Consider the following 18,006-nt stretch of genomic DNA (forward strand, 5'->3'; position numbering starts at 1 on the left):
ACTGCTTTAGGATCATAATATGTAAACCCTTCCAAATTCTAGACAGCTTTGATCTCTTTCTTTACAAACATAATAATTATAGTCTGGTGATACTTCTTATGGATGGTTTCCATAGTACACATTCACCAAGATGGTCTTGACCTACTAGGTTCTAAACAGGACTATATACCATCTTCCATTTTTTTTCTCACTGACCATTTGTCTCACTTTTTAATCTTGGTAACCTACTCATCAAAAGAAAGAATAATAAAAGAAGGGAATTTCATGTTAGATAAGGCAGGCTCTATGAAGTATTTTTTTTTTAAATAGGTCTTCATAAGACATTACAAGCTATTGAATTCCCATCAAGAAAACCTATTTCTATTTAATTGTGCTAAGTGCTAAGGTTTTACTCTTTAGGTTTTCCATTTTTTTCCACTTGTGCATTGTTCCTATGCAGGCCCCTCTGGATATGAGTTGTGAAGTCATATTTGTCCGTGCAAAGATGCTGGCATATGCTGCACTGGAAAGGTCCACTGTCACCATGGCAACTCATATGCAAAGCATACATCACTTCATCCAGAAAGACAATGCCACAGTGCACACATTTTGTTGAAAGTTCATCTTGAGTACTTCTATCAACTTTCTCTGTTTTTACTCCATTCAAGGGACCTTCATTTTTTACATTTGATGGTGCCTTCGTTTTCTCCTTGGAGGCACCATTTGCAGTTGGCCCAGGTCTGGAATGCTTGATCGCCAAATCTAGAGGAATGTCATTGTCTGATCCAACAGCTGAAAAGTGAGGAGGCAGATTGAAGGTGGGGTAAGGCACATAGTTTTGGCAAGGATTTGGTAGGCCAGGCACGTGACTCAAGTAGTGCGGATTCCCAGGAACGGAGAGCTTATATTTACTCCAGAACCGCAGCCAATCAGCTTCACTCTGGAAGTCATTATGTACAAAGGGAAGTCCAAAAAGGGGGTACTGGTACTTTTCAATAGGGCTGCCTGGTGGTGAATAATTTGGGTGCTTCGCGGGTCTCATGTACTTTTCTATGGGACTGCCTCTCTCAGAACTTCCTTTCCCTTCAGATACGGATGAACTATTTCCTGGGTCTCCAGTACTTTCCTGAGGACTTTTTATCTGAATGTGCAAAGGTTGCATCCTTTTGTGAATATCCAGAGTTTGGCTGACCATGACTGGCTGCTGAGCAGAGTGGCTTTTAGTCAATGAACCCTGGGCTTCGTATTTACTCAGGCTGGGGAGCGGAATTTCTCTCTGGTGACCTTCAGTTAAGTGATCTTCTGACCGCCTCTCTAAGGGGCTGCCATTGACTTGCTCTTCACTGCCGGTCCTCTGCTGTTTGTTGAGCTGCTCGGCCTGAAGTGCCTCTGGGTTAAGGCGCTTTCTTGTTCTTCTCCTAATAATCTGCTCACCGTTGTTTTGTTTAATGATGTTTAAAGGCCTGGGAGTCTGCGGGGAACACACACACAATACATAAAAGGAAAACATTAAAAAACACATTAAAATGCATTAACAATTCCTCACAAATATAAACCATGCTTAAGTTCAAAGCAACGATAGGCTTTACGTTATAGACTTACTAAATCTCCTCCTTTTGCCCTAAGCAGGATCAGAGGAAGTAACCCAAGCACATTATTTTACCCTAATTAAATCATGCCCATCTTTACAGGGAGGACTGAAAAACTTTAATCTACTTGGAAACAGCTTTTCCAAACTCAACAGATTTTGGAATTGCATTATTTCGTGATAAAACGGTGTTTAAAGTTACTTGAAGAAATGTGATTTTTCTGAAATACTCTCAACTTTTGAGTCATGTGCCAAGATGTCAACATAGTAACATGGGAGATAGGTTTTGATGACAACTGTGGAAAAATGATACATGGCTTCAGTCTGAATTGTGTCTCCCTCTCCCCACTCCCCCTACAATTCATAGGTTGAAGCTCTAACCCCTATGTGACTGTATGTGAAGATAAGGCCTTTAGGAGGTAAATATGGGTAAATGAGGACACAGTGAGAAGGCAGCCTTTTACAAGCCAGGAAGAGAGCTCTCTCCAGAACCCAGCCAGGCTGGCACCCTAATCTCAGACTTCCGGCCTCCAGAACTGTGTGAAAATAAATGTCTGCTGTTTAAGCCACCCAGTCTATGGTATTTTGTTATGCCAGCCCCAGCTGCCTAAATATAGAATATTAAACATCAGAACATAAATAATCAAAGACAAACTGACAGAATTGTAAGGAAAGATATCAGGTAATCAAAGCCATTATCAGTGAGAGCTTTTTTTTTAAATCTCTCACGTTTTTTTCCCTTTACTTATATAAGTACTCACTATGGAAGATTTTACTTGTTAACAGGTGAAGCATTTGTTTTCTGTTGACAATCTAAATTTATTTGTAGGCTCGGTTCAAATATCCTATCTGTCAGTCTACTCTGTACTTAAATAGAATGCTGACTTTCACTCAGCTTAAGTATTATATGATTCGTATTTATGTACATGGTCAGTAGGTGTTTATATAACATGACTAAAATCCATAGATAACACTATAATAAAAACTTTACTTGCAGTAAGAGCTCTAATTTTGATTTATAAAATCAAGAGAATATGTTTAATAGATCAATGCATATTTACAGATTAAAAATTTAGGAGAATCTTTAAATGGGCTAAAATCTGATTTTTCTAAAAGATTACTGAAATCAGGAAGTAATCTCTACCTAAAATATGAATATAAACAATACATAACTTGTGAGTTATACCTAGAAAGGATGCACCTCAATGCAAGAGCGTACTTTTTATATGCTAAACAAAATACAAAACCTTTTGCAATGTTTTTATCGTCACAAAGATATTTTGAAGGAAAAAGGATAACACACTTGTTACTGACAATCAAATTATTCATTTCAGAATGAAAATGCCACATCCCCTTGGATATTCCATGTTCATTTACTTTGTTCAGAATTTCAGGTTTATAAAGAGCTCATATTCATATTATAAAAATATGCAGTAGTTAATCTCTGTCTTCTAAAGAAATCTGAAATATGCATTAATACCTTTTTTAAACTTTCAAAACTTTTGTGGCAGTCTTTGACATGAAATGTGAGTATAACCTTTATGTGTTTAAATCTGTGATTTTCAAAAAACTCAGAATTGAAAACATCTCATCTCTGGAGAGATGAATATTAAAATAATTGTAAAAAAAAAAAGTTTAGTTTATATCACAGTTGTTAAATTACCATAACCTGGAAGAGCAGCAGTTTAATTAATTTTTGGCCTTTGGCCTGAGTTCAATTAAAATTATTACTGTCAGTACCCATTGAATGGAAGCTTATTGTTGTGCTTAAGTGGTGAAGTTTAAGAAAAAGTAAGGTGATGGTGGTGTGTGTGTGTGTGTCGGGGGGTGGGGAATCCTTCTATTAGCTCCATGCTAATAACTAAGGTTTTTACAGTTTACTACCAATTAGCATTGTTGGTAGCATGCATTTTTTTTTGGGGGGGGGCTATGCGGGCCTCTCACTGTTGTGGCCTCTCCCGTTGCAGAGCACAGGCTCCGGACGCGCAGGCTCAGTGGCCATGGCTCAAGGGCCCAGCCGTTCTGTGGCATGTGGGATCTTCCCGGACCGGGGCACGAACCCGTGTCCCCTGCATTGGCAGGCAGACTCTCAACCACTGTGCCACTAGGGAAGCCCAGCATGCATTTTTTAAAAGAGTGCTTCCGATGGCCCATTTGGGAGGACAGTTTGTCTAAAATTATATTCTCCATAGCTGTAATCTATTCATTGGCTGGTGCTAAGAGCTGTGGTAAAATGCCAAACCAAATGAAAAAGGCAGAGGGAAATAGATTTCTGTTTACTACATTGGGGCATGCCTATTTTTAAAGGCAGCTCTGGTCAGCAGATAAACTATCTAAACTAAAAAAATATCCTCAAGAAGTCAAATGCATAGAAAGATGGGAGATTTGTGAGTTTAAATTTTATTAGAGGATTCCACCTAAAATTTGGTTAGAAATAACTGAGGTACCTCAGAGAGCCCTAGAAATTAGTCAGCCAGAGATCTTAAAACACAAAGCACTTTTGCATCTTGCTCTGCTGTGTGTTCTGCAAGCCCTCAGATACCCCAGATACCACTGGAAGCAATGTAGAGCATTGGCATACTGCGTCCCGGTTTAGAACCACTCTTCTGAACGTGTCCAACTTCCAGCCCCCAAAGCAGCCCGAATGACACTTGCAAATTCCAATGGTAAACTGGAAAATAAGCATTTTCCCCCTGCCCTAGATTTTATAATGAACATGGGAGAGAACCCCTTTTTATTTTAAACTTTTTATGTACTTCTGAATTTTTGAAGTTTCTCCTTTCTACCTAAATTAATTTCACTGAATTCTGATAACCACTTGTTCAACTATCTGTTATGTGACGTTCCCAGAAATCAATCATTTTCCTCTTTTATATCAAAAGAAGCATAATGCATTACTAATGATCGCAAATGTATCTCCCCATAACATCTAAGGCCGGTCCACCATCAATCACATGTGCACTCAAAGCGACTGCATTAAGCTCTGCAGGGGCAGGCACTGCAAGCCAGGGAATGGAACTTATCACGCCACAGACCAGGGTGGCTTTATAAAGCTTTTCCTGAAACAGTCTAACAAGTTCTTACCGAGTGAAGCTTCTGGTAGAGGCCACACGCATTGCATACATATCCGCCATTTGCATTCTTTCGCCAGAGAGAGGTCTTTGTGGTCAAGCAATTGGCACAAAAAACACCCGAGCCTCTACGCCTCTGAAATGGGGGAAAAAAAAAACACATGGTCAGAGGTGAGTCACATGATCAGTGGAGTTAGACCAAATCAACCCAGGAGTTTTGTCTTTAGACTAGCAACAATGACAGTATAAAACCACACTGCCCATAATGAGGTCAGGTTCAATTGTGTTTAATAGGCACCACTGATTTTCATTATAATTAACCATACAGTGATGGATGAGGTGTGTGCAACACCAAAGGCCTTTCACAGAAACAGCTTTAACTTTTTGAACTTTGGGTTTTGTGCCTTTCATGATGGTTCCTAAATGCTGAACCCTAAAATATACCTTTTAAAAGTGTCAAAACAAAAGTCAAAAGACAGAGCCTGGCAATATGTTTAATATACTCTGGAAAGGGAGGAACACAGGCTACCTGAGATTTAAAATATAGTCAAGCTTGAAATAAATGCAGCATGTAAACCACTTACAATTAAACCTGATGTGTGTCTTTTTGGATGTCATTCATGTAACGTAAGTATTAAGAGACTGTAAGACACTCAGTTCTAATTTTTGGTTTGCAATTGTAAAATCTGAAAGAGAAGGGAGGAGCACAGGCTACCTGAGCTTTAAAATATAGTCAAGCTTGGAATAAATGCAGCATGTAAACCACTTACAATTAAACCTGATGTGTGTCTTTTTGGATGTCATTCATGTAACGTAAGTATTAAGAGACTGTAAGACACTCAGTTCTAATTTTTGGTTTGCAATTGTAAAATCTGAAAGAGAACACACCCTCTCTCTTCCAAAGCTGAGAGGAATAGTAGAAACTTCTGCCAACTAGAAGTACAGTATTACTAATGAGAATCCTTATGAGGGGCCTACTTAAGCCAGACAACATAGTCCCATCAATGGCTATTTATTTATTTTATTTGACTCAGACTTGGAAATCACAAGCATTTCTGAACACAAATTGATTTTAGTGGGCTGAATTCTCTAATCACCAGATTCAAAAATAATCCAAGACTATCTGAAAGTAGATCATTAGTATTGCTTGTTCCATTCTCGCTATCAAGTAATGATTCCATTAAACTTCTCATTGAAACAAAAGTCAGGCTGTGTTCGTAGGCGCAAATACTAACAGGCAGGAAATGAACTCTCTTGCTGAAAAAAAAAAAAAAAAAAAAAAAAAAGAGCCTGAATTGCAACTCTGCTCTCCTTTCTCTAGGAAGTAAAGCCTTTAATGATAAAATATGCATGTTAGATAAGGAGTGGAAAAAGTCTTGCTGGAGCCCAATTTTGTTATAAATTTAAAATTACAAACACCATAAGTCAAAATTTCAGGGATTCATAAAATTTAGGCAATTTATTTAACTTGAGTCCATACTGTAGACGAGTGGTATCCCTGCCAAGAAAATACAATGGTTATAATTGTACTCTGATACATTTCAAATGGAAAGCTTTCTGCAGACATAATTTTGGCTTCAAGACTGGAACACTTTCTTGGCATTGAAAGGGCATTTGATTCATCGGGTGTTTCACAATGTATCACTAAAAAGACCTGGTGAGCAGCCAGTTCCCTATAGGGTAATTTTTCCATCCAGATGCAAGTGCTATCAGAGGCCCTCGTCAGCTAAACTAATTATGATCTTGCAATTGCTGATGCCTGCTCACTCTAACATTCAACATCCTCCATTAATCATCAATACAAAGAAAATGAATGAAACGTAAAGAAATGAGGACTGGTAAGCTGCAGAGCCATAAAAATCTGAAATGAGAGCAATAATTTAACAAGATTGGGGGAATGTTTTTAGTGAGCACAAAGTCAGGCTAACAATTGTCCTTTGCGACCAAGAACACAATTTCATTAGTGTAGCAGGTTGGGCTACTTTAGGTGATGTAATATAAGCTAGAGTTTTTCACAAAGATAATCTCTGGCTCCCCTTTTTTCTTTACTCCCCCCACCCCAAATCAGGACCAGGAGTGTATCATAAATTTCTCAGTCTCAATAAGAGCAGCACAAAAGTTGGGTGTTAGCCCTCAAAGTCCAAATTGGGACCTACTGCAAAAGTACAGACTGCCGTTTCCCTCAAATCAATGAACTATTAGAGGTTGTGTTTATCAAACACTCTGGGGGCCCCCTTTATCCGAGGTACGTCGGGGAGCCTAGCTAGGTTATAATTGTGAAACTTCCCTGGGGCCATGCTGTCTTTTCCCCCGAGATATAAATAACACGTTTTGCAAATAAACACCAGTTTGATCCATATAAAGGCAATGTAAATGTCCATTTGGAAACTGATGCACATATACGGTTGAGGCTCAGATCTGAATGTATAACCATTCACTGCAGCCTGCTTTTCTTTCCTTATGCCCTGGCTGCTTGACACAGCATGCCAAAGTGGGTGTAATCCTGATTTCAGAGAACGTTTCAATCCTTGCACAACTTTGTGCTTGATTCTCTCGCAAAGAAAATGCCCTTCATTAGTTCGAGGGAAAATCCTGAAATTACAGGACTGGTTTCCACAGGCATATCTTGCTTTAAGCAGCACTTAGGCTCCAATAAAGGCTGATGTATTTTAGGTCAACCATATCTTATTTTAAATACATCTGGAGTCCTTTGGATTCACTTACTCGGAGTCAGTATGGCATGGGGGGTGTTAGTAATCAGATTTAGGAGTCAGACAACTTGTACTCAAAACATATCTCTGTCTTGAGTTGCTGGGTGCAATTTTGGGCAAGTTACTTAACCTGGCAATGCTTAAATTTCCTCATCTTTAAAGTGTGAGCTGCTGTGAGTATTAATGTGGACAAATGGATGTAATAAAACAATGCCAGGTATGTAGTAGGCGCTCAAGTTAGCTATCCATCAAGGGGATTCAATTGTATTTCTTTTGTAAGAGAAAAATATTTTGTGGTTTCGTTTATATCTCTTTAATCTACTTATTGCACATTTTAGATATGCTTAAAGCATAGAGTTGGGTATAATCACATGTATTTTATTTGTGCCAATCTTATCAAATATGAGAATGGAAAGTTGAGTCAGAGTGAAATGTCTAGGTGTTCACACCTAGAATTCAATAGGGGCCTGCTGTGTGCGGGAGGAGAGTGGGAGGTAGGTGAGAAATATTTCACATAGTAAGTTACCTCCCATCTAAACAAATGTATCACTTTGGTAAGCACTGTAGAACCTTATGTTTGATGCACTTGGAACTACTGGAAGCAACAGAGAAGGTGGGAGAAGTGGGCAATGTCCTTAGTTGTGTGAGCACAGAATTGTAGACCGGGGCACATCTCTCTAAATCACAACGCAGATGAGAGCCCTGACCCACAGTGAGAACCTGGCTGGATGGAGTATGGCATTTATTCTGAAGTCACCAACATCCTTAGCCCAATCAAGTGCTGAGAAGCAGTCTGCTGGCGAAGGAAGCAGAATAGAAGTTTCCCCTGCCCCACTTTTTAACAATGAACTTGTTAAAGAGAAAGAAAGGCACTAAAGATCTTATTTCATTCATAGTTTATCAGGTATAACAGAGTTTTAAAATATTTTGTCATTCTCCTTTATACTATGTTAAAGACAGAAATCATGTCTCTGAACAGTCATCAAATAGTCTAAGTAATAAGCACCTAGGACAGTGCTCTCTGTCTTGAGCAGCTAAACATTAATAAAGTTGAAAATAATCTCTCTTGCTATTATTTTTATCACTAGTCATCACTCCTGTTTTTGAAAAAAAAAAAGTTTTAAAAAAATATTCCTTTAAAATGTCTCCCATTTGGATTGACAAATCTATCTTCAGTTGGTCAGAGAGGGCTAATGAGGTTGTAGACAATAAAATCAAAAGAGTTAATTTTCCAGTCCTACATCCCACACTTATTTTTGAGAAATAGCTGAAGCCAGATACTTGCTATGTCCTGAGGATATGAGGTCAGGTAGAACAAAGCTGCAACTCCCCTGTATATGCATCATTAGAGTCATGCATTGCTGATGGCTCTATATGTGCGTGTGTATGTTTTAAATAATAAGTTGTTTCTCCTTTTCCTACAGGCTGTTTTTAAGAGATGATAATAATTTGTACCTCCATGACTTTGTTCAGGAGAGAGGAGAATTGAGTGATATGGATAAGGACACTTCTGGGAGAGGAAATGATAGGAATAAGTCGTTAGTGGATAACACGGGTGGCATACGTGATAGGTGCTCCTTTCGGGCTGAAGGAAAGCCGTCCTTTACACATCCAAAGCTGCACACAGTCATAGCATCCTCTGCCCCTGGCCCTCTCTAAGTGCACCTTCTGCTTCTATGTGGTTTCAACAGAGGGCAAGAGTGCAGGAAGGTCGGCCGAAAACCCTAATCTACCTGAAAGTCATCTCAACAGAAAATTTCTACAGAGCAAATTCTGGAATCAACAAGGAACTGATTGCTTTTAACTTCAAGTTTAAATAGTTTGCCCACTAACTTTTAGGTTGCATTTGTGTGGCCTTCATGTTATTTCTGTTGGCTGGTAATTTCCTGTGTGAAAAAGGATGGACAGTGGTAGGAACAGTTAATTGCAAGGAATTCCGGGGCCAGCCCAGTGACTGGCCTCGCAAGGGCTTTTCAAGGACTGAGAATTTTGGGTCACTTGTTTCCTTTCCACGTTTCCAATGTATTATAACCACCACACTGATTTTCACAACAGCAATTTAGGTGATGAATTTGGACCATCATCCATGCCAGGATTTGAAACAGAAAATGACACACCCATCTTTTAATATAAGTACACTTTAAATCCAATGTCATTTTTTCCTTTTCCTGCTGTAGAGGACACCAAGAAGTGTAATGACTAACTAAACAACCTTTAGTCTTTAGGTTCACAGCTAACCACTGTACGGCATCACTATCATTAAATTTTTCTCAAAGCTTCTGATTGAAGTTTTGCTTCTGTGGTGCTTAAATCCTCAGTCAGTTGCAGATCCCTTTGTGTTGAGCCCTGACACATATGTTGGTAAACCCAGATGGGTCTTTAGAAAAGAATAAGAATGGGAAGAAAACTTTCAAACTGGTTCATCTGTTTTTATTGCTTATTTTATTTTATTATTTGAAGATCAGCCGAAAAGAAATATTTTAAGGTTTTCAAATTTCATTATTTTTTTTTCAAATTTCATTATTAACACAGAACTTATTAGTTTGAATAAAAAGTAAATTTGATTGAATTATTAATTCAAGTGGCTTAACATTTAGAGACATGGATATTCATCTTCAAGATATTAAAAATCCCCACTAGTGGAGTTATATGTGCAGAAATGATGCTTTATAATAGTTTTCTATGAATAAGAACCATACTGAAACCATGTAATTACATAACAAGCCTTGATAGGCAGAGCATTTACTCACATTTTTTATGGTTTTATATCTTAGCCATTTTAAATCAAATCAATCTGAAATTTGATATACATGCTGTTAGTCTGGAAGTACCTCAAGTATTTTTAACTCTTTAAATAATTTCTATGTTTATTCAATTATATCAAGAATCCTTTGAAAACTTCATTCTAGGGAAATGCACAGATGGCTATGATAGAACCTTCTGGTACAACTTTGCAGTAATAAAATTTCAGTGGTAAATTTAATTCAGTTCAGTTCTGGGAATAATTATTAAATGTCCACCATGTGCCTGACACTGTGCTAGAAGCTGGGGTTACAGTGATGTATATGGCAGACATGATCTGTAATCTCTCAGTTTCCAGTACCATCTGCTAAAGACTAACTACGTGTTGAGTTAACGTGATACAAACTGAGATCGTTCGTGAACACTGACAGTTTAATTCATGTAAATTATATGGAAACATTCCTGAAGAAACCAAAGCATCTCCCATGAATAAATCTCATGTAAAGGCTGAAAGTTATCTAATAATCAGAGGGCTTACTCTCTGTGCTCCTTAATAAAAATGGTTAATAGTCCAGTCATTTCAGAAGCAAGATCCTTGCTTATTGTCCCATCAGTAAAAATGTCCTATCAATAACTTTGCCCTATTAACCACCAAAAGAGTTGATATAAACTAAATAATGTGTTAATGACTGTCATATATAATAGACTTTCAATAATTGTTGAATAAATGATAAATATTATTTTAGTCATTATCACTATTATTTACCACTAAGAGAGACATAGAAGGCCACTCTCCCCCACTTCCACCCATTAACGAATTAATTGACTATTGACTACACACCATACACCGATAGACCCTACAGAATATAAGGAATGCAGTACCTAAAACCACTTACAACAGATGGTGGCTTGCAGTGAACACCTTTAAATTAATAGCCAGAATTTTATCAGAAGCATGGGCTGGCCAATATTTTAGCAAGAGCAGGGAAAGAGCTCTGCCAACAAAAAGCAATAGATATTAATACCTTGGCTGGCTTTTGTTTCAAATTAAATCATGAAGAATCAGTTGAAACAGCAAGACTATGCCTGCTTGAAAACAGCCCTCTATGCCCTCAGATTTCTTGCCAGAAAACTGAAGAGACTCTACAAGGTTCAGCCAAGCATCCATCTTGTAATTACCTATCTCAGAGTTTGGAAACAAAACCTGTTTACCTGCTTATTAAATTCACTTCCTCAACACATCAGCAAAGCTAATGCAGACCAGTGTAAACTAAACTGACATCCTTGGCTAGGAGCAATGGAACAACTTCTGTTCCAGGACATGAGGCAATTCATACTCTAGTAATCATACAATGTACCCAGGTACGAATGTGCCTAGGACCTTTCCACTGACTCGTCACCACATGGGAGCTGCCCAGTATATCAGGACACGCTAAAACACATTAGCTCCATTTCTTCTGAGATGCAACTGGTGACTCGTGGGGTGGGACTGAAGAAAATAAGAGCTCCCAAGGTAAATCTCATGCTTTAAATTATTCATATGGATTCTTCAAATCTTCAGATTTTAGAAATTTATCACACATATAACCCATTACATAGGTCTGAAGGACCCCCATCTCCATACTTTGACTTATCCCATATTTAGTAAATGAGCAAACATCTGATGTCACACACAAATTACGTAACAGACCAGGACTGGAAAAATCCAGATCTTTGGAGTTCTAAACCCATGTTGTTTCTATAACAATGTTCTGCCTTTATAGCAATATGTATTTGGACAGCTGAAAATATGGTTGAAGATTTATGTCTACATTGTCTTTTTTCATTTCATGTGAAAGTCATTATTGTCAAAAGAACTGCTCATGTCTCTCACTGCTTCTATTTCTACCACCACAGATCCATTTTCACCTTTCCTTTAGTAACAACAATGGTCTGAGAGAGTTTCTACAGGGACCTTCTTCTATGCTAGTGCCAAAATCTGACACTGAAAAGGAAAATAAAAAGGCTTTTTGGAGGCACAAACAACTTTAGCACCTCTTAAGTAAACCTCAGCATGAGAATACAAGAATTGATTCTGTTTTAATAAATATATCACAAATTTTATTTAAACAGTATATTTAGCAAACATTTATTATGGGAATTCTTCACATTATAGAAAAGAAAAATCTTGGTGATAGGGACTTTTCTAGAAAAAGCCTAAAGTTCAAAAGGTTCAGTTTCTAAGCATTTAATTGAAGAAACAAATATAGGTATTTTATGTATTACCTAAGTAGGATTGGTTTTATGATAGTGATGGTGATATGGTCATTTTGAAAGAAACAGAAAATAACAGATAATAATCAGTAATTCCTTTTGTATCAGCTAACAGATAATAGCTGGTCCATTAAGTGTTACCATCCCTCAAGGCATTCACATCTATATCAATGGTTCCTAAGATTCTTCGAAGTCATAAACTCTTTTGATAAAATTTATGACACTCTCCCCAGATAATAAAAAAAAAAATATGTAAAGTATTTTACAAATAAACTTCAGGCTGTTTAAAAGAATGTCCTTCACAAAATGTATCCAAAGATTTTCACATGGGTCTGAGTGCCCATGGATCCCAAGGTTAAGAACTCCTGACATATATTACCTCAGTTTAGATTCAAAATGAATTACCAGGGATTATTATTCTCTCACTTTATTGGTGAGGTAAAAGACTGAGAATGGTTCTTTGACTTACCTAGTATCAAAAAAATACATCCTAGTCTCTAAGTCTAGGCAAAAGCACAAGATTTTTCTAAAAACCACTTTTGAATCAATTATCTGGTAGAATTATCTTGTTTGGCTACTTTTTGTCCCTACTTTTTGTACTTATTAAAAATAATCACCCTCATACATCTAATATTTATCAAGTATTTACTTTGTGTAGGATAATATACTAAAGGCTTAGTTTCATTATCTGACATCTTCAAAACAATCCTAAGAGATAGGAATTATTATTACTATTATTATTATGTTATTCTATCCACTTTAGAGATGAGAAAACTGAGTTTTTCAAACATTTTTCAATTGCTAAATAGTCAGGCTAAGATACAAACCCAGGTCTCCCTCACTTCAGAGCTACAGTTCTTAACCATGTTTCAGGCCATATTACTAAAGAAGTGATTGAGGAATTTTTACCAAAAATATTTCACCATAGTTTGGCTTTGAAGAACTCTTATCTCTTCAAACCACCCTATAACAGCTGATCAAATTATCCAAGTTTTGAGGTACCAGAAAGAAATGACTCATCCTTGATCAGATAGGGCAACGATCAGTTTTGAAGTTGGTAGATACAGCCGAAGCCAGAGGAAGAGCACAGCGTCTGCCTGATGGAGAGGTAGTGGTGGGGGAGGGGGATGGGTGCAGTGCATGAGTTTTGATCCTGCTGTCTCAAAAAATAAGAATAGGGCTTCCCTGGTGGCGCAGTGATTGAGAGTCCGCCTGCCGATGCAGGGGACAGGGGTTCGTGCCCCGGTCCGGGAAGATCCCACATGCCGCGGAGCGGCTGGGCCCGTGAGCCATGGCCGCTGAGCCTGCGCGTCCGGAGCCTGTGCTCCGCAACGGGAGAGGCCACGGCAGTGAGAGGCCCGCGTACCGCAAAAAAAAAAAAAAAAAAAAAAAAAGAATAAAAAATACATGTGAAAAAAGCCTCTGTTTAAAAGCAGAAATTAGTGCACTGACTTAGTCCCTAAAAATGCGAGCATGAAAAGGCAGCCGTGAACCAGGATCTCTTTTGCATTCACCATAGCTAGCGATGGGGCAGGAAAAACGGTGCTAGGGTTTTGAGAAGTTCCGTAAACACACATGTTCAGGTAACAATTTACTAGATTTAATTTATGTATTTGTATGTCCCTTGGCAGAAACCTTTTGCAATGTGTGGTATCCTCATTATTCAAGATAAAGTGCTGCCAATTCTGAAAAATGAGATCATTTTACCAAATTCCTCAGATTTGAATAATATAAAAATATTTACAATTCTTTTCCCTTAAACATTTCCCCCATTATTAGATATAAAAGTACATGTTCTTCAGTGACCTATGGAGTCGACTTATACTTTTCATGTATGATATAGTTTCCATTTCATTACATACCAGCAAGACTAAAATATTAACTCTACAAACATGTTTTACAGGCTATTGAGTGGAGATCAGATATTAAAACATAGCATATAGTTTGCTCAGTAGAAAGATGGTAATTGCTGCTTATTTCCTCTTAACAACAACAACAACACTTATGGAAATACAGTTAAATATACTGAAGTTTGAAACAGTTAAGAACCATGTTAAAAATCTGCAAATGTATCAACGAGAGACCCTGATACCAAATATGCAATTTGTACTAAATAAATACTTTATAAGACTATATTGGAATACTTCTTGTACTATTTCATCCTCTGTGACTTTTAAATACATGGGGTGGGACCTAAGGGAAACAAACCTAAACTTCATTTAATTTTTGATTCTGTAAATAATTGTTTGAAAATGTTATCTCATTTTTTATTCAACTTTGTATTTCCTCAGGACCCATAAAATCAGGTACACCTTTCCAAGAGTTATAATAAGTACCTAGTACATTTTGTCACTGTTCAAATGAAAGATGTGTCTTTAAATAAGGATTCTGTGACTGTTATAGGTAAAACCCAGATCTAGCAGATAATTTCATTATTGAGGGTCTGGGCAGACAGGGAAATCTAAGCTGATTTTTAAAGTTTTAATGACATTATTTTAAAGAGACAACTTGGAATTATGCATTTCCTTAACAATAATGATGTAATTTTGTAATAACTGAAATCTTTCATGGGAAAACTGCTTCAATAACTCACACGGTCAGTTACACAGGAAAGTACTGTAATCGGGCTGTCCTTCTGTAGCTCCCTGCCCTCCACCCCCATGGTCAAATAGCTCACGTACACGACTTCCTTTTCCATTACCAACTTGTCTGCAGTACCATCTGTAAAAACGAACACATACCTTGTGCTGCTCGTTTCTGCTTTTGCACGTCCATTAGTGGGACTGGCTGCAGCTGCTCAAGAAGAAAGCAAGGATTGTCTTTGCTTTTATATAGATGCATATATTCCCCCTCCAGTACTGCCATATCAGCGCCAGGCAATACATCGTCTTGGGTAGGGAACTGCACTTAAAAACCTAACTCGGACCTGCTTCTCTGTGCTATCTGGAGTTTGTTAATCACACTGTGTCATGTACCAAAGCAAGAACTACTCTCTCTGGAGCTGACCCCTCAGTCATTCCTATCAAAAGGAACAGTTAAAATCATTTCATACTTTGACATCTTGTACATGGAGCAGAATATAAGGAAACCAGTACTGAGGCCTGGCTGTACATCCTGAGACACAAACCTCTTGGTGAGCGAGATTTTATGTCACGAGAGGGGCTCTGAAATTACAACAATGCAACGAACGTTTTTAAAACTTTATTTTCCCGTCCCTCATGTTTATATTCTTTTTCTGTTGGCATTATTTTTTCCCTGGGTGAACACTGTTAAACTGTCCACGATCTCTGCAGAAGATGCAAATAAATTAAAGCAAGAAATGACCCCAAATTATTATTTTTTTACAGTGATTTGCCTACAAAAAAGAACATTTCTCCCTAGTGACATGAATAATAATGGCAAAGAAAATGCCATCAATTACTAAGCTCTTAAAAATATTTGAAAAAAAGGTTCATTGAGAAGCTGAAATTTAAAACACACAAAAGAAAAAACAAAAGAGATCCTCAAAATGGTTTAGTTGTTTTCCTGTGCTACTCCACACTTACAAGTTTACCCCCAAATATATCAAAACTACTCTTCTTCATAAAAGGTACTCTGTTGTCAGTGTGTAAGCTTAGCCTTTGGAACATTAGAATGCCAATTCTGCCTTAGAATTCAATTCATATATTGAATTGTCTTAAATCATCAAACAGCTCTGCTTTGTCAGCACTTAGGTACAGGAGAGAGAGCGCTGGATTCCAATTATTTATTGATACATATGCAAGTCACTCCCAAAGGACTGGGGACTTTTGAAGGAAGGGCCTTTTTTTTTTTTTTCCTTTACTCTTTTATATTATCAGTGCATTGCACACAGTAGGCATTTAATTAATGACAGTTTAATTGAATTGACCTCTGTCAGAAGAGAGGATACTGCTAATTTTAATAAACAGTCTTAAAATATGTGTGTATGTATACATATACATACATGCTGTGATCAAAGTGTTATCACTTGAAATGCTGCTGTATTCATGAAATATAAATGGCAGCCATTATCACAGAAAATAGGACTCAAATTGAAAACAGTTTCAGTTTTGTGAAACATAAAAGAAAATTAATACATTTTGCACCATATTTAAATGATGTATTGTATGACAGGAGAGAAAAGGAATGAGCTTTGTTTGCTTGAGCTTCTGAGCAATTTTCAGAACTAGCAGAAGTGGCATATGTTGGTGTGTGTATGTGTGTATACATACAGATATACAGTTATATATGTGTATATATACACATATACACATACGAATCCATTAAAACACAGTACGAACACATGGTAAAGTGTCACTAGTTACTTTTATTTTCATTAAAGCAATATAATATTTTATAAGTGAAACTAAAATACCAATGATGTTAGATTAAAAATATTCCATGAGTTCCCTGGAGAGTTGAGAATAAATATAATTACTTGTACAAAAGACTGTGAAAAAAAAAAGGCAGTAAGAGTACCTAGGCTAGGAGAGTGTCTTATATGTCAGCCTAATAACTATTGATTTTATTAGGTGGAAAATAAGATATCAGTACTCTGAGATTTATTTTTATTACTATGTTAGAGTTCTCTCAATTCACATACACAATTAATAAATATAATTATGTATGAGAGAATAATGGATGCCATGCTTAACATGTATCAGACACTCAGTGAGCATTAAATTCCTTCTCTCTCAATTTCAGAAGGTACTAAGTATCAATAGATATCAGATTTTAGAAGATACTGAATGACTGAATAAGCTTTGGACGTGTATATATACACGCATAAAAAGTTCAATATCTGTAGCTACATATTTATGAACAATATGAGCAAAACATATACAAAGGACCTCATATTTATTTTATTTTACAATATGAAAATAAGTATGAATAGTGATCCTAAAACTCTCACATATAGGTGACTGTCTTAAAGAAAGTTTATAACATTAATTATGCATTTTAAAAATAGAAATAGCTCTCTTCTCTCTCTTGACTTCTCTCTCTCCTTTCTGTTTTCACTGTGTTCCAAAAGACCTTTAAGGATTCATTACATAAAGCAGTTTGGTGGTGACTTAGTCACTTACACGAGTTTCATGAGTCTGTCAAAGATACATATTTCTCATCCTAAAAGCTAAGTGGAAATTTGGGGAAGGAATCAGTGGCTGTTGGAATCTTCTAGAACATAAAGAAATGCACTGTACGTCAAGTTCCCTTATGCATATTACTCATTCTAGATGAATGTAGTGTTCTTTTCATATGGTGTGATCACATAGATTATATATGTTATAAAATATGACAATGTATATTTAATTCATGGATCACACAAAGTTGATTCACTTAGATTTATATGATCAAGACTTAGAAATCTTTGGACAAGAAATAATTTTGGATAAATTTATGTCCGTAAACAACCATTTGGAATTTGACATCCTCTCTCTCTCTCTCTCTCTCTCTCTCTCTCTCTATATATATATATATATATATATATATATATATATAAAATACATATACATATAGAATATATTCACATATATAAATATAAACACATATAAATAAAATGCACACATATATACAATATATTCACGTGCATACAAACATATACTTAAAATATGTATCTGTGTATACATGCACATATTTCCTTTAAAAAAAAGTGGTTTCAAGG

The 18,006-nt window shown here is 36.8% G+C and overlaps 1 protein-coding gene across 1 annotated transcript in view; it reads right to left on the reverse strand.

Moving 5' to 3' along the window:
- Positions 1-388: 388 nt before the first annotated feature.
- TRPS1 (transcriptional repressor GATA binding 1) overlaps positions 389-18,006 on the reverse strand; it is a gene marked incomplete at both ends in the record, with an annotated part of 214,560 nt that continues 196,942 nt past the window's right edge. The window contains 2 exons of the mRNA XM_079722587.1: positions 389-1,450; positions 4,652-4,774. Coding sequence (XP_079578713.1) covers positions 389-1,450; positions 4,652-4,774 — 1,185 coding nt within the window. The remainder of the gene's footprint in view (positions 1,451-4,651; positions 4,775-18,006) is intronic.

This window comes from Hyperoodon ampullatus (genome assembly GCF_949752795.1).
Source record: "Hyperoodon ampullatus genome assembly, chromosome: 17".
Lineage (NCBI taxonomy): Eukaryota > Metazoa > Chordata > Mammalia > Artiodactyla > Ziphiidae > Hyperoodon > Hyperoodon ampullatus.